Below are 26,083 nucleotides of genomic sequence, written 5' to 3'. Positions count from 1 at the left end.
CCAGCTAATTTTTGTATTTTTAGTAGAGATGGGGTCTCACCATGTTGGCCAGGCTGGTCTCAAACTCCTGACCTCAAATGATCCGCCTGCCTTGTCCTCCCAAAGTGCTGGGATTTCAGGCGTGAGCCACCGCACTGGCCATCATTTTTCCAATATACCTTATTTCACCAATTCCAAGATGCACATATTCTCCCCCCTCATTTTAATATTTCAGAAGCAGGACACATGTTACCATTTCTATGTCTTTGTTTGTTTGGTTCTGAGGTGGAGTCTCTCTCTGTCGCCCAGGCTGGAGTGCAGTGGCACGATCTTGGCTCACTGCAAGCTCCGCTTTCCGGGTCCACGCCATTCTCCTGCCTCAGCCTCCTGGGTGTCTGGGACTACAGGCGCCCGTCACCACACCCGGCTAATTTTTTGTATTTTTAGTAGAGATGGGGTTTCACCGTGTTAGCCAGGATGGTCTCGAACTCCTGGCCTCGTGATCCACCTGCGTCGGCCTCCCAAAGTGCTGGGATTACAGGTGTGAGCCACTGCGCCAGGCCTCCTATGTCTTAAAATCATATTTAGCAGATGAGAGTTGTGAGGTATTTGTCATTGCTAACCCTGTACCAGTTTCAAAACATGCAGAATAGGTGTTAGCAGCTTGGAAGAAAAACCCAGAGATGCTGCTGGTGTATTCTTTTTTTTTTTTCCCAAGACAAAGTCTTGCTGTGTTGCCCAGGCTGAAGTGCAGCAGTGCGATCTCAGCTCACTGCAACCTCTGCCTCCCAGATTCAAACAGTTCTCCTGCCTCAGCCTCCCGAGTAGCCAGGATTACAGGCACGCACCACCATGCCTAGTTAATTTTTGTATTTTTAGTAGAGAGGGGTTTTCGCCATGTTGGCCAGGCTGGTCTCGAACTCCTGACCTTGTGACTGCCTGCCTTGGCCTCCCAGAGTGCTGGGAATACAGGTGTGAGCCACTGCATGTGGCCTATAAAAATTTTTTTTAAAAATTAGCTGGATGAGACAGAAAGTAGCATGGTGGTTGCAGGCACTAGGGAGCGGGGAGAATGGGAGCTAATGTTTAATGGAGAGACACAGCTTCAGTTTGGAAACATGAAAACAATTCTGGAGATGGATGGTGGTGATTGTTGCAAAATAACCTAAATGTAGTTAATACCACTGAAATGTATACTTAAAATGGTAAATTTTATGTTATATATTTTTTACCACAATAAAAAAAAATGCAGGCTGAGTGCAGTGGCTCATACCTGTAATTCCAGCACTTTGGGAGGCCACGGCAGGAGGATCACTTGAGCCCAGGAGTTTGAGACCAGCCAGAGCAACACAGAAAAACCTCATCTCTACAAAAAATAAAAATAAAAATAAACGGCTGAGCACAGCGACTCAACGCCTGTACTCCCAGCACTTTGGGAGGCTGAGGCAGGTGGATCAGGGCTAACACAGTGAAAACCCGTCTCTACTAAAAATACAAAAATTAGCTGAGCATGGTGGCACGCACCTATAGTCCCAGCTACCAGGGAGGCTGGGGGAGGAGAACCCAGGAGGTAGAGGTTGCAGTGAGCCGAGATCGTGCCACTGCACTCCAGCCTGGGTGACAGAGTGAGACTATGTATCAAAATAATAATAATAATAATAATAATAATAAAGGCCAGGCACCATGGCTTACGCCCATAATCCCAGCACTTTGGGAGACCAAGGTGGGCAGATCACCTGAGGTCAGGAGTTTGAGACCAGCCTGGCCAACGTGGCAAAATCCTGTCTCTACTAAAAATACAAAAATTGTTCTACAAAAATGAACTGGGCGCCAGGTGTGGTGGCTCACACCTGTAATCCCAGCACTTTTGGAGGCCGAGGCAGGAGGATCACAACATGGCCAACATGGTGAAACCCTGTCTCTACTAAAATACAAAGAATTAGCTGGGTGTAATGTGCGAGCCTATAGTCCCAAATACTTGGGAGGCTGAGGCAGGGGAATCACTTGAACCTGGGAGGCGGAGATTGCAGTGAGCTGAGATAGGTGCCTCTGCACTCCAGCCTGGCGCCAGAGCGAGACTCCATCTCAAAACAAAAACAAACAAACAAACAAAAAATTACCCGGGCATGGTGGCAGGCGCCTGTAATCCCAGCTACTCGGGAGACTGAGGCAGGAGAATCACTTGAACTGGGAGGCGGAGGTGGCAGTGAGCCGAGATGGTGCCACTGCACTCTAGCCTGGGCAACAGAGCAAGACTCCATCTCGAAATAAATAAATAAGATGTCCAGAAATAATAACAAGAAAAAATACATTCACACACACACAGAGTGATGTCTGTGAAAGGCTGGGGGAGTGGTGGGTGTCTGGGACTTGAGGGTCACACAGGTGGAAAAGAACTGGCTGAGGGTGGAAGAAGGGGCCACTGGGCCCCACCTTAGGCCACTCCCCTCCTCTCTGTCCCCAGCATCCTCACCTGGGTCCACTCCTCCTGGTCATGCCTGCCATGGCCACCTCTATCCCTGACCTGGCTTGGGTGGTGTCCTTCCTCAAGTCTCTATCTGACCACCTCTCTCTCCTGCTTTCACGTCCTTCAGCAGTGTCCCATCGTCTCAGCGTCAGCCTGGCCAGCGAAACTATTCCCTGCTGACGCCAGCCTGTGTTCCAGCTTCACAGTCCCGCCCTTCCTGAGCTCTGGTTTCTTCCTTCATAACACATTGCAACCATTTGTAACACCTTTCCTGGATGGGCATAGTGGCTTATGCCTATAATACCAGCACTTTGGGAGGCCAAGGTGGACGGATCACCTGAGTTCAGGTGTTACATACCAGCCTGGCCAACATGGTGAAACCCTGTCTCTACTAAAAATACAAAAAATTAGCCAGGCGTGGTGGTGGGTGCCTGTAGTCCCAGTTACTTGTTACTTGGGAGGCAGAGGCAGGAGAATTGCTTGAATCCAGGAGGCAGAGGTTGCAGTGAGCCAAGATCGTGCCACTGCACTCCAGCCCAGGCAACAGAGTGAGACTCCATCACAAAACAAACAAACGAAAAATTTAGCCACGCATGGTGGCGTGCACCTGTAATCCCAGTTACTTGGGAGGCTGAGGCAGGAGAGTAGCTTGAACCCGGGAGGCAGAGGTTGCGGTTAGCCAAGATTGCGCCATTGCACTCTAGCCTGGGCAACAGAGTGAGACTCAAACCAAACCAAAACGAAACAAAAACAAAACTTCCCTGTGGCTAGTAGTAAATGTTATCCCTGATTTTTCTCAGTAACCCTGTGAGGTAGCTATCAGTGGCTCCATTTAATTTTTTTTTTTTTTTTTTTTTGAGATGGAGTCTCACTCTGTCGCCAGGCTGGAGTACAGTGGTGCAATGTTGGCTCGCCGTAACCTCCGCCTCCCAGGTTCAAGTGATTCTCCTGCCTCAGCCTCCCTAGTAGCTGGGATTACAGGCACGTGCCACCACGCCCAGCTAATTTTTGTATTTTTAGTAGAGACAGGGTTTCACCATGTTGGCCAGGATGGTCTCGATCTCCTGACTTCATGATCTGCCCACCTTGGCCTCCCAAAGTGCTGGGGTTACAGGTGTGAGCCACCATGCCTAGCCTGCTCCATTTTAGAGATGGGGAAACTGGGTCTCAGGCTAAGTGCAACTCGGAGGTCCACACTCTTTTGCTGTGTGGTGGCGGCTGTCTTCACTCTGGTTCCTCAGTGCCTGTGCTTACATATGAGTTATCTGGCTGGTAGCTCTGGTTTGGCTCAGAATCACATCTGATCACATTAGTGAGCCCTGACACCCCCTGCCCTCCCTGCTAGGCATTCCTGATCACGTTATTTTCTTCGAAGTTTTTACCACTGCTGGAAATCATCTCTTATTTGTTTACCAATTTAATATCCCCCTTCCAACTAGAATTTAAACTCCCAGAGAGCAGGGATGGCATCTGCCTTGTATCCCCAGCACCCGGAGCCATGCCTTGTGTACTGGAGATGCTCAGTAAACAGCCGTGGATGGGATGAATCTTGAAGCAACACCGTGAGACCCTCCCAGCTCTAAGCATCCCTCCCGCATGCTCCCTCGATGCTCTGAAGCTGGAGAAGTTGTTGGTCCCTTGCACACTTTGTGGTTATTCTTTTATTCTTGGGTGTCCCCCACCAGACCCCAGCTGACTGGGCAGAGATTGGCCCCAGGCTTGGCACAGTGCTGAGCCTACCTGAGTGCTCAGCCCCCTCTTGCCAAACATCTGAATCAATGTTGGAATATCCACAGCAACACTTGGTTTGCTCCTGTTGCATTCTCACAACAGGCTCAGCGTCAGGTATGACCTTCCTGAGGGCAAGGCCTGTCCTCCACAAAGCCCTCTGGGGCTGGGGTCTCCAGAGGCGAGCCCTCAGCTCTGGGAGACTGCCTACCTCCATGAGGAAACCTGGGGCAAGGGGACAGGGAGCTCAGCCACCAGCAGCAGTGTGTTTTATTGCAACCAGAATCCCCGGTCACGTGGGGAAGGGCTGGAACCGGGGATGAGGCAGGACGCATCTGGTCCCTGACAGGACACTCCCTGTCCAGGATGCAAAGCCAAAGGCCCGGAACAGCTTGCCCAGTGGCCGAGCCCTGCGGCCAGCTGTGCCCTGTCTCTTCCCCTGCCCCTAGTCAGGGCATCCAACGGGGCTAAGGCAGAAGGGAGGTGAAAATGGGGGTCGGTTTCAGCAAAGCCTTCACCCAGGGACCTGAGGGAAGAAGGAGTATTGTGGTGGGGTCCAGGTGCCCCAAGACGCTCAGGGCGCCCTGGGCTGACTTCAGGACGTGTCCATGTGGTTACTAGAGGAAAGCGATGGGGCCTGCCCTGCCCACGTGGAGAGGGAGGGAGAGGGGAAACATGGCTCAGAAGGAGAATCACTGGCCAGCGACGACACAGGTGGGATCTTGGGACCCTGACTCCACCGCCAGGGCCATGTCCATACCCCACCTCCTGGCTGGGCCCCACCTGGGCCCCTAGCCTAGTCAGCCTCGGGTCCTACGTGGGGATCTGCATGCTATCCAGGTCCTGATCCATGATCTGCAGGACATCGTCCAGGATGGAAGGCCCCAGGTCCACGTGCAGGGACAGTAGGGAGCTGGCATGGGACAGGAAGGGCTCCTCAGCCCCTGACTCCGGGGTCAACCCACTGTGGGGGGAGCCAGTCTCTGGAATCCTCCAGATGTCCACACTCCCTCCCTCCTGTGGGGAAGGCTGAGGGGTCTCCAGGTGCAGGCGAGGGGGCTTGGGTGGAGCCTGGGCTGTGGGCAGGGTGAGAGCCTGGGGTCCACCGATAACTGGGAGGGAGATGGCGTTCTTAAGAAGAGGTGATGGGCCTTCCGGGAGCTCCCGACCACACACGGTTGCGGTGCGGGTAAACTGGAAGGGGAGGTCGAAGGTGCCATCCTCCTCAGGCCCCTCCACCACGGTCCCCGGCAGGAGGTGGAACTTGCCCTGCAGGAAGGAGATGTCACCAAACATGTCGCTGCCGCCACCACTGCCGATATGAATGGTGTGGCGGAAGTCCCCCAGCGGCGGGCTGATCATGTCCGAGGACAGCAGGTCCCGAAGCTTCTCCTTCTTGCCCTTGCGACTGCCACGCTTCAGATAGATGGGCACCTTGGTGGACATGGTGACCTCACCGCCAGGCCTGGCTGTGAGGCTACAGGCTGCCTGCTGAGACCACGCCTCCTCTCAAACGCTCAGCCAGAGGAAGCACCCGTTCCAAGAGGTGGTTTGCCCAAAGCTCACCAAAGGGCTCCTGGCTACAGGGTGGGGCACGACCAAAGTTGGCCCAAGGAATTAAAAAAGATTAGAGATCAATGAAGTCAGAGGGCTGAGATAACAAAAATCACGTTCTCCCCAAAGGATGGCAAACTGTTCTGAAGAATTGAAGCCAGAAAGTTAGGAGCTGTGTGGGCAGCAGTGCACTTTGGTCTTGTCACCGAGGGTTACTCGTCCCCGGTCCAGGGCTGAGGAGCTGAAACACAAAGGGTGCACACCTGTCAGAGACAGCAGGACCAAACAGATGCAAACATCTTTTTTATTTTTAAGATGGAGTCTCACTCTGTTGCCCAAGCTGGAGTGCAGTGGCGCAATCTCAGCTCAGTGCAGCCTCTGCCTCCTGGGTTCAAGCAATTCTTCTGCCTCAGCCTCCTGAGTAGCTGGGACTACAGGCACGTGTCACCACGCCTGGCTAGCTTTTGCATTTTTTTTTTTTTTAGTAGAGATGGAGTTTCACCATGTTGGCCAGGCTGGTCTTGAACTCCTAACCTCAAATGATCTGCCCGTCTCGGCCTCCCAAAGTGCTGGGATCACAGGTGTGAGCCACCGTGCCTGGCCAGAAACATCTGTCTTGTTTCTAGGCCTCTTGTGGTAGCCATGGGAGTCTGAGGGGGTGGGGCACTTCCCTTGCAGGGAGTTGTGCTGGGAGAAGCATGTCTTCACTCTAAGACCCACTGCATCTTAGAGACTCACCACCAGGGCCAAGCCCCTCCCCTTACAGGTGGGAAACTGAGGTGGAACCTGAATGACAAGTCCAAAGTCACACAGAAAGTCCTGCTCTAGTCTCTTGCCCTGGGTCCCCAGCAAGGTAGATCTCATCACCCTTATCCAGGTACTCATGCCATACCCCCCACCTTCATTGCATATCACGTGTGCCCCAAAATGTAAGTGCCAGATTGTGGGGTGCCTCACAAATGGCCTTGACTCCCTACTTGACCAAGGACAGAGAGCTTTGTGACCACTGTCTCTCCCGCCCAGGCCTGGCAGGGACCTGGAGCACAGCAGGCATTTGGCCAAGGGTGTTGGGTGGCTGGCACTTCCCATTTGACCCAATCATATCCCACCTGGAGGCAGGGGTCGCGTTTTCTCCTCTCCCTGTTAGGAGCTCCTTATGGGCAGGGGCTGAGTCTAGGATAGTTTCTGGCCCTCCTCCCTACCCTGGCACCTAAAGAGAAGGTGGAGTGGGGAATACGTGAGGGGGGCTCTGCTCCGTACCTGGCATTCTTCTGTGCTCTTTGCAGACACATCTTAATTAATCAACACAACCACCCTATTATCAACCCCATTTAAAAATCAGAGGTGTTGGGGCTGGGCGTGGTGGCTCATGCCTGTAATCCCAGCATTTGAGGAGGCCGAGGTGGGCAGATCACGGGGTCAGGAGATTGAGACCGTCCTGGCTAACATGGTGAAATCCCGTCTCCAGTAAAAATACAAAAAATTAGGCCAGGTGTGGTGGCTCATGCCTGTAATCCCAGCACTTTGGGAGGCCGAGACGGGTGGATCACCTGAGGTTGGGAGTTCAAGACCAGCCTGACGAACATGGAGAAACCCCGTTTCTACAAAAAATACAAAATTCGGCCGGGCGCGGTGGCTCAAGCCTGTAATCCCAGCACTTTGGGAGGCCGAGAGGGGGGGATCATGAGGTCAGGAGATCGAGACCATCCTGGCTAATACGGTGAAACCCCGTCTCTACTAAAAAATACAAAAAACTAGCCGGGCGATGAGGCGGGCGCCTGTAGTCCCAGCTACTCGGGAGGCTGAGACAGGAGAATGGCGTGAACCCGGGAGGCGGAGCTTGCAGTGAGCTGAGATCCGGCCACTGCACTCCAGCCTGGGTGGCAGAGCAAGACTCCGTCTCAAAAAAAAAAAAAAAAAAAAAATACAAAATTCGCTGGGCATGGTGGTGCATGCCTGTAATCCCAGCTACTCCAGAGGCTGAGGCAGGAGAATCGCTTGGACCCAGGAGGCGGAGGTTGTGATGAGCCGAGATTGTGCCATTGCACTCCAGCCTGGGCAATAAGAGAGAAACTCCACCTCAAAAAAAAAAAAAAAAAAAATTAGCTGGGTGTGGTGGCGCACACCTGTGGTCCCAGCCACTTGCGAGGTTGAGACAGGAGAATCACTTGAACCCAGGAGGCAGAGGTTGCAGTCAGCTGAGATCACACCACTGCACTCCAGCCTGGGCTACAGAGCAAGACTCCGTCAAAAAAAAAAAAAAAAGAAAAAGAAAAAGAAAAATCAGAAGTGTCAAAATTCAAAATTGAACCTGAGGTGAACCTAAAGGCGAAAAATTTTGGAGGATTCCCACAGGGCATTGCAGAGAGAGAGAAGCAAAATGCAAAAACATGATATAAACGATCGGTTTATTGAAAGAATTGACTACCTGCCTCCCCGCTCTGATACATATGCATGTTATGCACCTGCATGTGTACAGGTCTGTGTAGAATTCTATCCTATATATATATATATATATACACACAAAAAAAGAGCCTGGGTGCGGTGGCTCACATCAGTAGTACCAGCACTTTGGGAGGCCGAGGCGGGCGGATCATCTGAGATCAGGAGTTCGAGACCAGCCTGGCCAACATAGGGAGACCCCGTGTCTACTAAAAATACGAAAATTAGCCAGGTGTGGTGGCACACGTCTGTAATCCCAGCTACTCAGGAGGCTGAGGCAGAATAATGGGTTGAATCCAGGAGGCAGAGGTTGCAGTGCACCAAGATCGCGCCACTGCCCTCCAGCCTGGGTGACAGTGAGACTCTGCCTCAAAACAAAAAACAACAACAAAAAAAAAAACAGAGAAAAATCTAGAAGGCCAGCCCTAGGTTGCCATATGGGCTACCTTGACTAGGGTACACAGCAGGGATGGGGTGTGGGGTCACTGATATGGGAGGAAAGGAGTCATCAATAAAAATAGCCTGTAATGGCCGGGCGCGGTGGCTCAAGCCTGTAATCCCAGCACTTTGGGAGGCCGAGACGGGCGGATCACGAGGTCAGGAGATCGAGACCATCCTGGCTAACACGGTGAAACCCCATCTCTACTAAAAAAATACAAAAAACTAGCCGGGCGAGGTGGTGGGCGCCTGTAGTCTCAGCTACTCGGGAGGCTGAGGCAGGAGAATGGCGTAAACCCGGGAGGCAGAGCTTGCAGTGAGCTGAGATCCGGCCACTGCACTCCAGCCTGGGCGACAGAGCGAGACTCCGTCTCAAAAAAAAAAAAAAAAAAAAAAAATAGCCTGTAATATTTTGGTCCCATGGCTATGACATGATCAATGTGTGTAATATATATAAATATGAAAAGATGGTCATCCAGATGTTAAAAATCGTTATCTCAAAGTGGTAGAATTTCAGGTTGACATTTCCTTTCTTGTTCAGACCTCTATGAATTCAAATTCTTACTAATAAGCAATGTATTATTTATATGTACATAATATTTATGTAGTCAGAAAAAAATTAAGCTATTTTTAATGTGGAAAAATAAATAGCTATGAAGGGGTGTCATACTGATTTAACAGACAAAAGAAATGAAGCCAGCACTCCCTCTGCTTGAGGGTGGGGCATGCATGTGGGACCTTATTGGTCCGGTACACACGAGCCCAGATGTAGACTCAGCATAAAATGCAAAGAGAGAAACTTGTCCAAGGTCACCCAGTGAGTAAGGGCAGGGTGGGAATTCAAGCCAGATGAGTCCACCCTCCTGTACACCCCTCCCCAGCCCCAGCCAGGGTTCACCAAAGGTGGCTCTTGCCAGTTCTTTGCCTCAGTTTTCATTCTGGACAGGGTGAGGGTGGGGGTGAGGGTGTTGGGAGGAGGGAGCAGGAAGGAGGAAGGAGGATGCAGGAGAAGCAGAGTCCAACTGCACCCCCACCACCAGCTGAGGCCCTTGCTCAGGAAACCCCACCCCAGGACCGGACACCCGGGTCAGTCGTACTGAGCCACAGAGGCTGGACATCTTGCCCCTCCCAGAGCACCTGGAGCTTAACAGGAAACAAACGAATAACTTTCTCATGGTAGAAATCCAGCTCAGCTTGCAAGGAGCTGGGGGGAGGGTGGGGACACATGGGCACCCCGAGGTCTTGGAATTCCGTCACGCATTCATCCTGTGTCAACCATGCCAGGCCTGGGGGCCATGCTGACAAACATGCAATTTGTCGCTCATCAGGAGAGAAGTCCTGGTGGGGCTTGTCTTCCTTTTCACTCATGGAGCGTGGGGCTGACTGGTGGGATGTGCCCAGAGCCTGGGCCAGGTCCTCCCCACACCCCCAACTCCATCACACGGCAGTGCCAAGACAGCCTGAGTGTTTCCACAACAAATTGGGCGTCCCTGACAGCTGTCTCACTCACAGCCAGATGTACACACCCAATTCCAGATGTGGGGAGAATCGAGGGTGAGGCCAGCATCAGCGGCCCAGGGGAGAGCTGGGAATTACAACCCTTACACCGGAAGAATTCAGATTTGGCAACCGCAAGACCCTAGGATCCAGCCTGTCACGCACAGTTTCCCATTTTAATACTTCTAGCCATGGCATGGTGGGGTCATAACGGCCCTTTACAGAAGTCGAAGCTGAACCTCAGAGATGTTAAGTAACATTGGCGAGGTCATCCAGTTAGGAAGTGGAAGAGTGGGTACCCAGCCTGGTCCGTGTGGCTTCCATGCAGTGCGCCACGCCTACCTCCATAATATGGTTGGGGAGCGGGAGAGAAACAGCTAGGCTGGGAACAGTGGGTCCCCAGACCTCCTCCATCTACATTCTGACCTTTGGCTGCCCCCCTCTGCCCAATTTTCATGTGTCTAGAGATATGAGAATGAGCTCTCCATCAGGACAGGGCTATGGGGGCTGGGAGGGGAGCTCCCTGCAGCAGTTGGGGAGCAGATAGGAGCATCCTAGCTCTCTGTGATTGCCCTGGACAGGAGCCCTGGACCTCCCAACGATAAAATGACTTCCGGCAGGCAGGGATCCTCCAATCATGAGGAATATTAGGCCACCTCACACCCCCCTCTCCCCCAAATCAGGAGACTGTCCTTAAATCCGGCTCCACCTGGGACTTCCTCTGTAACCTTCAGGAAGACGCCTCTCCTCTCTGGGTCTCACCTTTCCCATCTATAAAATGGGCTGACAATGAAGCCACCACTAGAGGGCTACTAGAGATCCCACTGCAATATTACAAGTGAGAGCACCAGTGTACAATAGCGGGGTTCAGGGGGTTACTGTAGGTTCTATCATTCATTCAGCAAATATCTACAAGACCTTCCTTCCTCAAGCACTTCGGTTCTTCGGGGCCAGTGCTTTGAACAATATCAAAAACGAACGGCTGCTGGCCCCAGGAATCCGCCTCCTCCCGCCCTCCTAGAACCCGCGGATGCAGAGTCCCTCTAGCCGGCCGCGGGGTCTCCCGGGGTCCGCGTGCCTCTGGAGAGGCGCTCGGCTCCGCGGCCGCCAGGTGGCGCGCGTGCTCCCTTGATCGCCCCGTGTCCCGGAGGATTCCGAGAGCGCACCGGGGTCTCCAACGCCCCTCCCCCCGGGCTCCAGGCAGGCGCTCCCCAAGGAGCTGCGCGTTCAAGTACCAGATGGGGATTGCCTGCGAGATCTTTTTGCTTCGGCGTTTCTGGTCCCACAATCGGGGAAAAAGGAGGTGATTGGGGACCCTGCCCTAGTCTCTAAGCTCTGGGAGGAACCGCCCCCGTGCTTTCCGGCCTGGGCGATGTCCTAGTGTCCGCTTGGCGCAGGGCCAGAGCTCGGGCGTGCGGGTCCCCGCTCCTCCCACGGGTCCCGCTCCTTAGCTCCGGCTCGGGTTCCGGCGTCGACCCCTCCCCGCTCCTACCCGGGCGCAGCCCAGCCCAGCACGGATCCGTTTCAGGACACTCGCGGCCGCAGCTAAAGATAGGAGGACACCTCACCATCGGCTAAAAATATGGCCCCCAGCCCCGGTGGGGACGCTGGGCGGCGGGGCACCCCTGGGTCTCGGGAGGGGGGCGGGGGCCCGGATACAGAATGGAGGGCAGAACGGGGAATTCGGGGTCGGGATGCGCGGCGCCCCACGGACCGTGGCGGGCACGGGCGAGGCTGCGGGCACCCAGATGCGGGCGGGAAACCCATGGAGCCCTAGGCGCCCTCGGAAGGACCCGAGTGAGGTGAGAGGCAGGGCCAGGGCGCGAGCTGGGGCGGGGCGCCACAGAGATGGGCCTCTCGCTGGGGGGGTCCCGCGGAGTTGCGAAAATCCGAGCCCGAACTCACCGTGAGGCAAGCAGACGGCGGACCGGCGGACAGCAAGGTCTCAGGAGCTGGACAGCGCGGCTGCGGAACCCGACCGGCGGTGAAACTTACAGAGCGCACCGCGGACCCCGCAGCCCCGCCCCGGCCCGCGGAGCCAATGCCTGGGCCGCGCCAGCCAAGCCCCTCCCCATCCCCGCCCCACTCCGGGCACCGCCCGGGGCTCCGGGTGTGGGAGGTGCAGCTCCCGGGTCCAGCGGTCGCGCGCGCCCTGGGGTCCTGTCCTGGTTCGGGCGTCTGAGGTCCGTGTGGCGCAGGGTGGCCTCCCGGGACTCCGGCTGTGCCCATGGGAACTAAAACCCTCGGTTTTAGAAAGGCCGGGAGAGAGGCTCCCGGAAGACCGAATTCTTCAGAAATCGCAGAGATCTTGGACAGGATCCTTCCTTGCAGGGCTGGATCGGGGAGGCGCCGGCACAAGTATATTCAGTGACTTCCTAGGGAATGAATGAGGCCTTGGAAGCGCCTACGTTAGAATACTACAAACTTACAAACGAGTTGATGAGTTTACCTTCCACGAGAAAAGAGAGTATGGGAAGGCAGAGGCCGCATGGCCTGGACCCCCGTCTTTGCTGTCAGGCTTCCAGAGTGAAAGTGGGGCTCATACTCAGACGAGTTCCTAGTCCATTCGTTCATTAAGTCAGTCAGTCCTTCTTACAGGGCCAGAAACTTTTTTTTTTTTGAGACGGAGTTTCGCTCTTGTTGCCCAGGCTGGAGTGCGATGGCGCGAGGCTCACCGCAACCTCTGTCTCCTGGGTTCAAGGGATTCTCCTGCCTCAGCCTCCTGAGTAGTTGGGATTACAGGCATGTGCCACCATAACCGGCTAATTTTTGTATTCTTAGTAGAGACGGGGTTTCTCCATGTTGCCCAGGCTGGTCTTGAACTCCTGACCTCAGGTGATCTGCCCACCTCGGCCTCCCGAAGTGCTGCGATTACAGGCGGGAGCCACCGCGCCTGGCCCAGAAACATGTTTTGAAGGGCAGGCACCGCACAGGGTGCTGGAGACAGACTGAAGGCAACTGCACCGCTCAGTGACTCAAGAGAGATTTGTTGAGTATCTACCAAGTGCCCAGCGCTGTTTTTGTCCCTGGGGATTCAGCCTCTGGATTGGGACCTGCAGCCCAGAGAAGGGAAATGGGGAAATCCAAGTTCCCAGGTACATCATGATACCTTTCCAGGTGGGTAAGTGCTAAGAAGAGTGGGGCAGAGGAAGTGGTGGGTAGTGATGGGGTGGAGAGACCTCACTTTCTAGAGGATGACAGCTATGCCAGCTCAGTGTGACCAGGATGGTTGGCTTCTATGCTGTCACTGTGGGAAGGGCTTTTAGGCAGGCAGGGCCAGGAAGACCTCAGGGAGGAAGGCAGGATGCTGATGGTGGGGGAAGATGCCAGACAAGCTGGGAGGTCCGGATGGGAAGAAGGGGATCATGGTAGGCAAAATAACAACCCCCCTAAATATGTTCACATCTGGCCGGGTGCTGTGGCTCATGCCTATAATCCCAGCACTTTGAAAGGCTAAGGTGGGAGGATCGCTTGAGTCCAGGAGTTTGACACCAGCCTGGGCAACATAGTGAGACCCTGTTTCTACAAAAAATAAAGTAGCTGGACATGGTGGCTCAAGCCTGTAGTCCCAGGTACTCTGGAGGCTTAGGTGGGAGAATTGCTTGAACCTGGAGGTTAAGGCTGCAGTGAGCTGTGATCATGCCACTGCACTCCAGCCTGGGCAATAGAGCAAAACCCCATCTCAAAAAAAAAAAAAAAAAAAAAAAAGCCCACCTCTGAACCTGTGGAATCTGTGAATATGTTTTGTTACATGGGAAATGGAAATGAAAATTGCCAATGAGGGCCGGGCGCAGTGGCTCACACCTGTAATTCCAGCACTTTGGGAGGCCGAAGCAGGCAGATCATGAGGTCAGGAGATCGAGACCATCCTGGCTAATACGGTGAAACCCTGTCTCTGCTAAAAATACAAAAAATTAGCCGGGCGTGGTGGCGGGCGCCTGTAGTCCCAGCTACTCAGCAGGCTGAGGCAGGAGAATGGCGTGAACCCGGGAGGCGGAGCTTGTAGTGAGCCCAGATCGATCCACTGTACTCCAGCCTGGGTGACAGAGCGAGACTCCGTCTCAAAAAAGAAAAAAAAAAAAGGAAAAAAAAGAAAATTACCAATGAAATTATGGTTGCAAATCAGTTGACTTTAAAATAGCTTATGCTGAGGTATCTGGGTGGGCCAGTGTCATAACAAGGGTTTTTAAAAGTAGAAGCAGGAGACAGAGAGATGTGATGGGCCGGGAGCGGTGGCTCATGCCTGTAATCCCAGCACTTTAACTCCTGACCGGATCACGAGGTCAGGAGTTCGAGATCATCCTGGCTAACATGGTGAAACCCCGTCTCTACTAAAAATACAAAAAATTAGCCAGGTATGGTGACATGTGCCTGTAGTCCTAGCTACTTGGGGGGACTGAGACAGGAAAATTGCTTGAACCTGGGAGACACCGGTTGCAGTGAGCCGAGATCGCACCATTGCACTCTAGCTGGGGTGACACAGCGAGACTCTGTCTCAAAAAAAAAAAAAAAAAAAGAAATATAATGACCGAAGAGCCAGAGAAATGCTGTGCTGCTGCCTTTGAAGATGGAGGCAGAGGCCCCAAACTAAGGAACTCCTTCAGAAGCTGGAAAAGACAAGGAAATAGGTTCTACCCTATCTACCCTAGAGGCTCCAGAAGGAACACAGCCCTGCCCTCACCTCCTCACCTTGATCTTAGCTCAGTGAGACTCACGTTGGCCTTTTTTTTTTTTTCGAGACAGAGTCTTGCTCTGTCGCCCAGGCTGGAGTGCAGTGGCGCAACCTTGGCTCACTGCAACCTCCACCTCCTGAAGGGGTTCAAGTGATTCTCCTGCCTCAGCCTCCTGAGTAACTGGGGTTACAGGCGCCCGCCACCATGCCTGGCTAATTTTTGTATTTTTAGTAGAGATAAGGTTTCACCATGTTGGCCAGGCTGGTCTCAAACTCCTGACCTCAAGTGATCTGCCCACCTCGGCCTCCCAAAGTGCTGGGATTACAGGCATTAGCCACTGCACCCAGCCCTACATTGACCTTCTAACCTATAGAACTGTAAGATCACAAATTTCTGTTGTTTTAAGCCACCTAGTCTGATAATTTGTTGTAGCAGTGATAGAAAACGAATCCAGGGAAGTTCAGGTTTTTTTTTTTTTTTTTTTTTTTTTTTTTTTTTTTTTTTTTTTTTTTTTTTTTTGAGACGGAGTCTCGCTCTGTCGCCCGGGCTGGAGTGCAGTGGCCGGATCTCAGCTCACTGCAAACTCCGCCTCCCGGGTTCCCGCCATTCTCCTGCCTCAGCCTCCCGAGTAGCTGGGACTACAGGCGCCCGCCTCGTCGCCCGGCTAGTTTTTTTGTATTTTTTTTAGTAGAGACAGGGTTTCACCGTATTAGCCAGGATGGTCTTGATCTCCTGACCTCGTGATCCGCCTGTCTCGGCCTCCCAAAGTGCTGGGATTACAGGCTTGAGCCACCGCGCCCGGCCGGAAGTTCAGGTTTTAATCTTGAGCATGCCCTCAACTCTGCAGGGAGTATTGATCAGGTGGATTCTGCCAGGAATGGCCTGGCAGGTTGGAGGAAAACAGGCCTGGACCATTGAGTAAGTGGGGATGATGGCCCTGGGCCAAGCTGTCGTGGGGGTGGGTAAAGGGTGTGCCTCTCCCCATTCTTGCCATCAGGCTTTGCCAGGCGCCAGTCCACCCAGGCCGCCCTGTGCCTTTTACCCATCGCTTCTTGTTCCTGAATTCCTTACATCCTCCTGGGGTGCCTAGTGACGTGGCCAGATCCTGAATCACGATCCCCATTTTACAGATGGAAACTAAAGCTCTGACAGTGATTTGCTGAGCCTAGAAGCGGCAAGGCATGTGGGCTCCGGCCCCTCCTTCTCCTCTCAGGCTTCTAACCTCACAATCATCATTCCTGCCCATCCCCAGGACACAGCTCTCAGAGAGGAGGGGCAGCTCAGTGCCTTGAGCCCTGGCCTCTGAGCCATCAGTCAGGTTCTGAGCTGTCTCTGCTGCTGCTTTGCTCTGTGACCACAGGCAAAGGACTTTCCCTTTTGGAGCCTCCTTGTCTGTAATATGGGGTAGTAGCATCAGCTCAGGCAAGTCCCAAACCAGATAAGGGATGGAAGTGCACGTATTTTGTTCGTGGGAATGCGCAGCCCCTCAGGTGACATGGTTTCACGGAAACATTAGAACAAGAGCTTTGGGGCCTGGCCAGCTGGCTGTGCTGCTTGATCGGAATGGCTGTAATGATGAAGCCACCTGAGCCTGCGGGAATGAGGCTGAGGCCAAGCCCCCATCCCCTGCCCATCTGCTGAGAGTCCTCCATTGAGGGGGGTAGGGGTCAGGGAAGGGTCAGATGCTCCATTCAGAGCTGGGGACAAAACAAAGTTACAGGGATGGAAGAGGGAGAGACAAAGCCACTCACCCAAGGCCACACACAGCTGGGGACCAACCCGGAGCTCTTTGAAGAAGTTCTGGGCTGGGTGGGTGATTAGGGGACCCTCGAGTAGGGATAGAGAGCAGCGGAGCCCCCAAACCTGGTGCAAGCCCCTGCTTTCCTCCCTCAGCCTTCCAACCAGGACTAGAAATGCTACCTGCACTCTGGGGACTGTTTTCAACCCACCTGGATGTGAAGTGTTCTGCCCAGTCCCCTTGCCGTTCGATCCACTCCTGCTGTCATTCAGAGCAGGGGCCCTGACCAAGTCCACATTGCAGAAGGGATCGGTGCCTGGCCCCGGGTTCTGCGCTGTGCAAGCACGCAGGGAGGGCGCTTCTTTCTCCCCATTCACAGATGCGGTTGTCACTTGGCTGGGGCCCAGGGAATCCCTGGGGAGGTTCTGCTGAATGGACAGGAATCTTTGTGTGTACACCCAGCACCACCATGGGAGCCCTGCCATTCATAAGGCAATGTATAAAACAGGATTTTGTTTCCTAAAATTGGCTTTTTTGTGCACGTTCTCAGGCTGTATGTAGGGGCCCGGGGTGTGGATAGGGAGGCTGGAATAGCCTGAGCCACGGGGAAGCGTGGCCTGCATTTTTGACCCAAGAGACACTCAGGTCAAGCGCTGCATCCCCCAGTCTGGACCCCAGGGTCTGATGCCTCAGCCAGGGCCTGAACTGTCCTGGACAGAAGGGCTCCTGGACACCCCGGTAGCTCAGGGGAAGGATCCAAAAGGGCATCTGGGGCTGGGCGCAGTGGCTCACACCTGTCATCCCAGCACTTTGGGAGGCCGATGTGGGCAGATCAACTGAGGTCAGGAGTTCGAGACCAGCCTGGCCAACACGGTGAAACCCTGTCTCTACTAAAATTACAAAAATTAGCCAGGTGTAGTGGCGCATGCCTGTAGTCCCATCTACTTGGGAGGCTGAGGCAGAAGAATTGCTTGAGCCTGGGAGGTGGAGGTTGCAGTGACCAAGATCACACCACTGCACTCCAGCCTGGGTGACAGAGCAGACTCTATCTCAAAAAAAAAAAAAAAAAAAAAAAGGCCGGGCACAGTGGCTCACGCCTGTAATCTCAAAACTTTGGGAGGCCGAGGCAGGCCGATCATGAGGTGAGGAGATCGAGACCATCCTGGCTAACACGGTGAAACCCCATCTCTACTAAAAATACAAAAAATTAGCCGGGTGTGGTGGTGGGTGCCTGTAGTCCCAGCTACTCTGAGGCAGGAGAATGGCGTGAACCCAGGAGACGGAGCTTGCAGTGGGCTGAGATCCGGCCACTGCACTCCAGCCTGGGGGACAGTGTGTGACTCCGTCTAAAAAATAATGCAAAAAAAAAAAGGGGGGGGGGCATTTGGGAGGGGCAGAGCAGGCCGCAATGGAGAAACATCCAGAGTAGGGTATTTGGCTTCCGTCTTCTCAGCCTGGAGCCTCTCCCTTGTCCTGAGATGAGCCCAATAGGCTCCCCCACTGACCCCACAGCCGCCTCCCCCACTGTGATCACTACACAGGGACTGACTCAGCCCTTCCTTCCCCTCCCAGCCTCTCCTTCCTGGAAATCACCATCATCAGCGGCCATAGCACCCCCATGGGACCTGGGGGATGGAGTTGGAAGCCCCCTCCTGCAACGCTGGCCAGATTGGAGGGACCAGCAGGGAAGCTCCCTCCTACCCCCAGGGAGGCTGAAGCCAGCTCTCCACGGCCGCACCACCTGGAACCCAGGACCCTGGGAGGCAGATGAGATGACAGGGACCTAGGGTCTGGGAGCAGAGTCACAGGAAAGGGTGGCATCTAGGGGAGGCGCATCTTGGGGGTGCATCTAGGGGAGGTGCTAAGAGGTGACAGGGGTCTCTGGAGGTGCCCCAGTCCCTCTGCTAGGATGCAGGGTGGCAGGGACCTGAGAAGGTGCTCAGCCACCCTCCGGCAGTTTCCGACGTCCCAGCCTGAGCTCAGCCTGCAGGGCCCTGTGGCCTGAGCCAACCCCAGACCTGGGTTGGATTTTTTCCTTGATTGTTTCTTGCTTCCTTCCTCCCCTGGACTCCTGCCAACTCCAGCCCTGCCCTCCTCGCTCTTCACCCCACTTCAGAGAACTGTGACCCACTGCAGGCTGGGATTTGAGATGAGAGGTCACCCTCGGAGTTACCTCCAGCTGCTGCCTCTGCCTGGGACCCCTCCTTGGGAGTTGGGTGGCAGGGCCTGTCGGGGGGACTTTCCTTTGCATCTGGATTTTGGTCTCAGGCCCAGGGCTATGGGGGTTTCCAGCGTGGTGACAGCCTTGTCCTAGCAGGGACCAGCCCAAGCACTTCCTCCCAGAGCCCTCTGGGAGTGTCCCAGCCCCAAAGCTGTCATTTTGTCCTAGGGAGTACATTGTGGAGTCAGCAGAGGCTGTCTTCCACACTTTCTGTGCCTTCCAGGTATCTTGTCCTTACTCATTCTGAAAACCTAGGCTTGCATTTCTCTTGTGCCTAGGGCTATGCTAGACTAGAGAAGGCACAGGTGGCCAAAGCTGGGCCCAGCCCTCAGGGAACAGATAACCTGCGTGAGAAACAAATAATTGATTCTGCCCTCTGTCCTTCCCAGGCCAGCATGGAGCAGATTCAGCCAATGACAGGGAATTGAATGAAAAACCAAAGAGCACAGCCATGAGATCTGTCTGTTACAGGTGGGAAAGCAGATGGGAGAGTGAGAAGGGCTTCAAGGAGAAGGTGATATGTGAACAGGGCATAAATGGACGAATAGGAGTTTTCCAGGCACAGAAAAGGAAGGACATTCCAGAGGAAGCAGGCAGAGGCCTGGCAAGGCAAAGGCCAGGAGGATTGCAAGTAAAGTCATGGTATGATCGGAAAACAAGAGATGTCCAGTTGCCCATGGCATAGGAGAGGGGCCAAAAGGGTAGTGAGTAAGTACTATATTCCCTGCCCGGCATCCATCTCTCACTCTGATGACTGTCCCTCAGTTTTCTAGTCTCCAGTGTGACTGAACCCGCACCCCCAAGCTCTAAAAGTGGGTTTGAGTCCTGTGCCTAGCCAATCTGAGTCATGGGAAAGGCTCTGGCATATGACATCAAAGAGCCTAGGAACTTGCTGGGACTGTTAGGGTCACAAATGCCAAGATGCCAGGTCAGAGCTGCTGGTGGCCAGCTCTGCCACCCTAAGGGGAGAGCCTACCTAAGAATAAAGCCAACAAAGAAGAAAACAGCACCAAGAGAATGAATCTCAATGACATTGCCTGTGCTGCTGGATCCAGTCATACCTGAAGCAGTTTCCATTCTACGAGTCAACACATTCCAGTTTTGGCTTAATACAATTAGGGTTGGGCTTCTGTCACTTGCCACTGAGAATGAAGGGCCCATTGCAGAATAGCTAAAGGCAGGCGATCACTCATGAGAATTGCCAAGTGCCGTGGGAAAGGCAACGAGGATCTGTGTGTACAGGTATAATGCCATCAGAACTACATTTTCTTTCATTTAAATTGTTTTTTGAGGCCGGGTGCAGTGGCTCATGCCTGTAATCCCAGCACTTTGGGAGGCTGAGGCAGTTGAATCACCTGAGGTTAAGAGTTCGAGACCAGCACTGTGAAACCCTGTCTGTACTAAAAATACAAAAATTAGCCAGGCGCGGTGGCACCCGCCTGTTGTCCCAGCTACTGGAGAGGCTGAGGCAGGAGAATCACTTGAGCCTGGGAGGTGGAGGTTGCAGTGAGCCAAGACTGTGCCACTGCACTCCAGCCTAGGCGACAGAGTGAGACTCCATCTCAAAAATAAATAAATAAATAAATAAATAAAAATAATTACTTTTTGATTAGGTAATGCTCTTTCTTCTCTTTTCTTTTTCTCTTTTTGAGATAGGGTCTTGCTCTATCGCTGGAATGCAGCAGTGTGATCACTGCTCACTGCAGCCTCAACTTCCTGGGCCCAAGCAATCCTCCTGAGTAGCTGTGACCACAGGCACATGCCACCATGCTCAGCTAATTTTTGTATTTTTTATAGAGACGGGGTTTCACCATCTTGCCCAGGCTGGTCTTGAACTCCTGGGCTCAAGCAATTCATCTGCCTCGGCCTCCCAAAATGCTGGGATTACAAGGGTGAGCCAGTGCGCCTGGCTGAGGTAATGCTTTCATGTGATTCAAAATTCAGAAGTTGGCTGGACGCGGTGGCTCACACCTGTAATCCCAACAGTTTGGGAGGCCAAGTGGGGGCGCATCACCTGAGGTCAGGAGTTTGAGACCAGCCTGGCCCACATGGTTGAAACCCCGTCTCTCCTAAAAATACAGAAATTAGCCAGGTATGGTAGCGGGCACCTGCAATCCCAGCTACTCAGGAGGCTGAGGAAGGAGAGTCGCTTGAACCTGGGAGGCAAAGGTTGTGGTGAGCCGAGATCACACCACTGCACTCCAGCCTGGGCGACAGAGTGAAACTCTGTCTCAAAAAAAAAAAAAAAAAGAAAAAAGAAAGAAAAAGAAATTCAGAAGTTCTAAGAGGCAAGAAGTCTCCTCATCCCTGTCCCTAAGGGACAGGTCTCTATTCTCCTATAGCCAACGGGTGTTATCAGTTTCTTGTAAACACTTCTAGGGATATTCTTGCATGTACAAGCAGAGCCCCTCTCATTTTTTTTTAAACACAAATGTCAATATTCAGACAAGTAGAGCCCCAAAGTACTGCAGGCCCTGGTGGGAGCTGGCGGAGGGCAGTCCTGCTGGGGACTGTGAGAAGCCACCTTTCATTGAGCCTCTGCTGTTCATGCTGTTTGACACCTTGGGTTTTCCATTTAACATTATATTTTGGATGTTATATACAATATACAATATGTTTATATACAATATATACATTATATACAATAACATTATGTATTGTATATCTATACCTAGAGTGTGTCCTCATTTTCACAGCCGCACGGTATTCCAGCACAAGGGTGTATGGTAATTTACAAATGCACTTCTCAGCAGAGGGACCTTCAGGTTGCTTCCAGTCCTTTCCCAAGACAGGCAGTGCCGTGGTGAGTCATCTGTACAAAAGCCCTTTAACACATGCATGAGCGCTGCTGCGGAATACATTCCCAGAAGGGACTTGGGGAGGATTGGGGGGCAAAAGATACGTGCAGTAATGTCTTATTATTGTTATTTTAGAGACAGGGCCTTGCTCTGTCACCCAGGCTGGAGCACAATGTACAATGGTGTCATCATAGCTCACTGCAGCCTTGACCTCCTGGGCTTAAGCCATCCTCCCGCCTTGGCCTCCTGCATGGCTGGGACTACAGGCATGCACCACCATGCCCACCTTGCAGTGGTCATTTTGTCAGCTCTGTCAGCTTGTCCTTCTCGGAGACTGTGCCAGGTACCAGGCCCCCACACAGTCGACAGAGCTGTTTCTCCTCAGCCTCACCAGCCCCTGGTTTCCACCTCTTTTGATTTTTGTCCATCTGAAAGGTAAAAACTAAACAAAGGAATTTGGGTGTGGTTAGAGTTTGCGATTCTCTTACGATGCGTGAGGCTGGCCACCTTTTCATTTGCTTAAGAGCCACGTGTGTTTCTTTTTGGTGAATGAACTGCAGAATTTCCCTTAGGGAGGTGGTGCCGGGCAGCTTTGGAGAGTGGGGCCTGGAGGGAGGCCAGACTAGAGGCAGAGGCCACTTCTGGGGACAGTTAGTGTAGGAGTGAAAGAAAACTTGGCCCTGAGGAGGGGTGTGAGAGCTGGAGATGGAGATAATGAAGTTGGAAGGTGAGATTAGGTGATAGGTTAGCCCCGACTGGGGCCATGGAGGAAGAAGGGGGAGTCAGGCCCAGCCCAGGCTTATAACTTGGGTGACAGGGTGGGGGTGGGGGGACAATGGAGCCCCCAAGGGTTTTGGGGGCCAGGATGATGTGCTGCCTGCCTATTCTCCACTCCATATGGTGATAGACAGAAACACCACTCTGACTGCCATGTGCCCTGTTCATGTGCTGCCATGGCCACAAACCTGCAGCAGGGCCCCTGCTAGCCTCTCCAGCCTCCAGCCAGTGCTCCGCGCCTGCTGCCCTGAACATGTGCCTGTCAACTGTCGGCCGTGCCCAGCCTCCAGGGCTAGGTCCCTGCACACGCTCCTCCATGAGCCCCGGGATTGGCTCCCTCCACCTCACCTGGCCACCCCCATGCCTCCTGTGGCTCTCAGCTGTGATGTCTCCCCTTAGGGAAGCTTTCTGGACCCCCATTGATGTTGGGTCCCCTTGTGATACCATGGGAAACTCTGGACCATGGTCCTCTCCATGCCATTGTCATTTGGTTCATGTCCATCTTCCACTGGACCATAGCCAGTCCCCCACAGTGTGTGCCATATGGTAGGCACCCAGTGAATATGGATGAGTGGATGGATGGGTGGGTGGGTGGATGAGTGGATGGATGGATGGATGGATGGATGGATGGATGGATGGATGGAAGAAAGGATGGATGGTTACATGGATGGACAGATAGATGGGTGGGTCGGTGGGTGGATGGATGGATGGATGGATGGATGGATGGATGGATGGATGGAAGAATGGATGGTTAGGTAAATGGATGGGTGGATGGTAGGATGCTGGGGATAGCAAGAAGGGGCTGTATGGAGACAAATGTTTAGGAAATAAAAGCTGGGAGTCGGTGACCCCTCTGTGCAGCACCCACAATACCAGGTGCCTCTGCCCTTGGCCTGCTCTGGTTTTCTCCATCTGACACATTTGGCTTCATCTGATGCTCTGCAGTGTCCACTGTTTACAGGTTTCTGTGTTGGAGTGGCAGCTCTGGGTGGCAGCAGAGATTCTGTCCGCTCAGTCATCTTCACATCTTGCTGCCAAGAAAAGACCTCCATCCTGCATGGCCCTTAGTGGGTGTTGTGCTGTCCCCACAGGCGGGCCTCCCACCTCTTTTCTTTCTAAGCTGCCTGCTTCTGGAAGGTGGAGAGGAGGCATGTCATGGGAAGGCACTGCTTCTGCAGGAGTTTCTTTGTGGGCCTACTATGTGCCAAGTACTGTCTAGGGACCAGTGAGACAACAGTGAACATGACAGTCCCTGCCCTCAGGGAGCAGGGATTCTGAGAGCCTGCCTCCCAGGAAGGTGGATGCTACAACAGCTGTGGGGTGTGGGGTGCTTACAGAAAGCTGGATCTACATATAAACATTTGTATGTGTCTATTCCCCCCACCCCACCTCCTCTTTTTTTTTTTTTTGAGACAGAGTCTTGCTCTATTGCCCAGGCTGGAGTGCAATGGCACAATGTCAGCTCACTGCAATCTCTACTGCCTGGACTCAAGCGATCCTCCTGCCTCAACCTCCCAAATTGCTGGGATTATAAGCATGAGCCAGTGTGCCTGTCCTACCTTCTTCTTCTTCTTTTTTTTTTTTTTTGGAGAACAGAGTCTTGCTCTGTTACCCAGGCTGGAGTACAGTGGCACGATCTTGGCTCACTGCAAGCTCCACCTCCTGGGTTCACGCCATTCTCCTGCCTCAGCTGGGACTACAGGTGCCTGCCACCATGCCTGGCTAATTTTTTGTATTTTTAGTAGAGACGGGGTTTCACCGTGTTAGTCAGGATGGTCTCGATCTCCTGATCTCGCAGTCCACCCACCTCGGCCTCCCAAAGTGCTGGTATTACAGGCGTGAGCCACCATGCCTGGCCCCCATCTTCTTTTAAAGTAATCCAGACACATGGTAAAAAATTTCAAACACAGCTAGGTGTGGTGGTTCGTGCCTGTAGTCCCAACAATTTGGGAGGCTCCGGCAGGAGGATTGCTTGAACCCAGGAGTTTGAGACTGGCCTGGGCAACATGGCGAAACTCTGTCTCTACCAAAAACTAAAAAATTAGCTGGGTGTGGTGGCGCACACCTGTGGTCCCAGCTATTCAGGAGGCAGATGCGCGAGGCTCCCTTGAGCCTGGCAGGTTGAGGCTGCTGTGAGCTGTGATCGCACCACAGCACTTAGACTGGGCGACAGAGTGAGACCCTGTCTCCAAAAAAATTTAAAAAAAAAATTCAAACAGCATATGAGTGTGGACATGACAAATCATTCTCCGAGCCCTCCTGCTCCTGACCCCTAGCCCTTGGACACCCATCCCCAGAGGCAAGTACTATTACTAGAAACATTCTAAGGGGCAGACAATTTGAAGGGGCCTTGAGTTTTCAGGGAGAAATTGAACCTTCAAGGGAAGAAGCTGCCAGGTATCAGGAGTGACTGAGCCTTTTCCCCCTATGCGCCGGGAATCAGGAGTGACGGTGCCTTCTCCCTTTGCCCCGTGTCACCCTCGTGCCCTGCTCTGTGGTGGGAGGCAGGTGGTGGGAGGGCAGGGTCCTCACCCTGTTGAACAGGGCCCCGCCTGCCTGATGGAGGCAGGTGTACCCCTCATCCACCCCGGAAAGGCACTTCCTCTGGGGCAGGAGCGGGGCTAGGGGCGCCTCTACCCAGCAGCTTTTCTCACTCTTTGGGTGGGGCCTGCTGACTCAGCATGAAATGCTTCAGCCCCGGGAAGATCTGGGAGCGATGGGAGTAAGCAGAGAAGATGGGGCTTGGCTGGGCCCCACTGGCCGCTGGGCAGAAACCTGGGATCTCAGGGAGCAGTTTGCAGGGGCCAGGGTCAGAGGGGTCATGGGCAGCAGCTGTTCCAGAGACCTCCCAGTGGCCCCTTGGCCTGGGCAGCTGCAAGGCCTCAGCTGTCAGGCAGGCTCTGGGTGGGGAGGAGCCTAGAGCCCCAGGAAGAGGCGGCATAGGATGGGGGAATTCAGAGTCGGCAGCGGTCCAGCTGGGTCCGAGGGGAGGCCAGCCCCTAGGCCCCTGGGCATTTCCAGGGCTGATCCAAGAAAGCAGCAGTAGGCATGGTCGCTCGGGGACTGAAGACCCAGAAAGGCCAAGGGTGGTGACGGAAGGGCCCAGATGCCTGAACGCAGCTGGGAGTCTCGCCATGAACAACCATGGGTGTCTTCCGGTGGTCTCTCTAGCCAGAAATCCCAGCACCTCTCTGCTGCCACCCCTCTTCTCTCCCCTGCCCCCAGGCCAGTCCCACCCTTTGCCTTGTTGATTGGTGATGCTAAGTGCAAGTGCTGGCCGAAGTTCTCTCCATGGCGCGATCTTGCCCATCCCTCTCTCGGCCATCCTCCCAGCACCTCCAGTTCCGTGGCTTTTGACTGCGGTGACTCCCACATCTACCCCTCCAATGCCCATGTCTCACTAGAGTGCTGTTTTCAGTATCCCAATGGCCCACTTGGTGCCCCTCTTCCTCCCAACCTGCCCCAACAGATCCAGGCCCCTTCCCTGAGCCCTTCTCCGCTCAAACCATCCCTTTGCTACGTGCTCCTAGGTACTGGGGCTGCACCTGGGACTCCTCTTAAGTTGGTCCTTGTTGGGTGGTCAGGATGAGGCACAGGGGGTGGGAGGCAAACCCTTCCAAGATTCTCTGGGGCAGAAAGAATCAGGTCCAAACGCCTTAGCAAGACCACGGTCTGGCTCTGAAGCACCATTCCAGGTCCATCACTGCCTCCCTTCCCTCTTTCCCTCTGTCCTTGCCTCTTTTCTCTTACCGATCTCTCGCCCTCTGTCCC

General features: G+C 53.7%; 1 protein-coding gene across 1 annotated transcript; it reads right to left on the bottom strand.

Moving 5' to 3' along the window:
- Window positions 1–4,089: 4,089 nt before the first annotated feature.
- CDC42EP2 (CDC42 effector protein 2) lies at window positions 4,090–12,146 on the bottom strand. The gene is made up of 2 exons (XM_010363929.2): window positions 12,011–12,146; window positions 4,090–5,969 (listed from the first exon to the last, which is right to left on the bottom strand). The coding sequence occupies exon 2, from the start codon at window positions 5,618–5,620 to the stop codon at window positions 4,988–4,990; it is 633 nt and encodes a 210-aa protein (XP_010362231.1). The 5' UTR covers window positions 5,621–5,969; window positions 12,011–12,146; the 3' UTR covers window positions 4,090–4,987.
- Between the last annotated feature and the right edge of the window lie 13,937 nt (window positions 12,147–26,083).

This window comes from Rhinopithecus roxellana, chromosome 15, assembly GCF_007565055.1.
Source record: "Rhinopithecus roxellana isolate Shanxi Qingling chromosome 15, ASM756505v1, whole genome shotgun sequence".
Classification (NCBI taxonomy): Eukaryota; Metazoa; Chordata; class Mammalia; order Primates; family Cercopithecidae; genus Rhinopithecus; species Rhinopithecus roxellana.
This window is presented reverse-complemented; position numbering and strand designations above follow the sequence as displayed.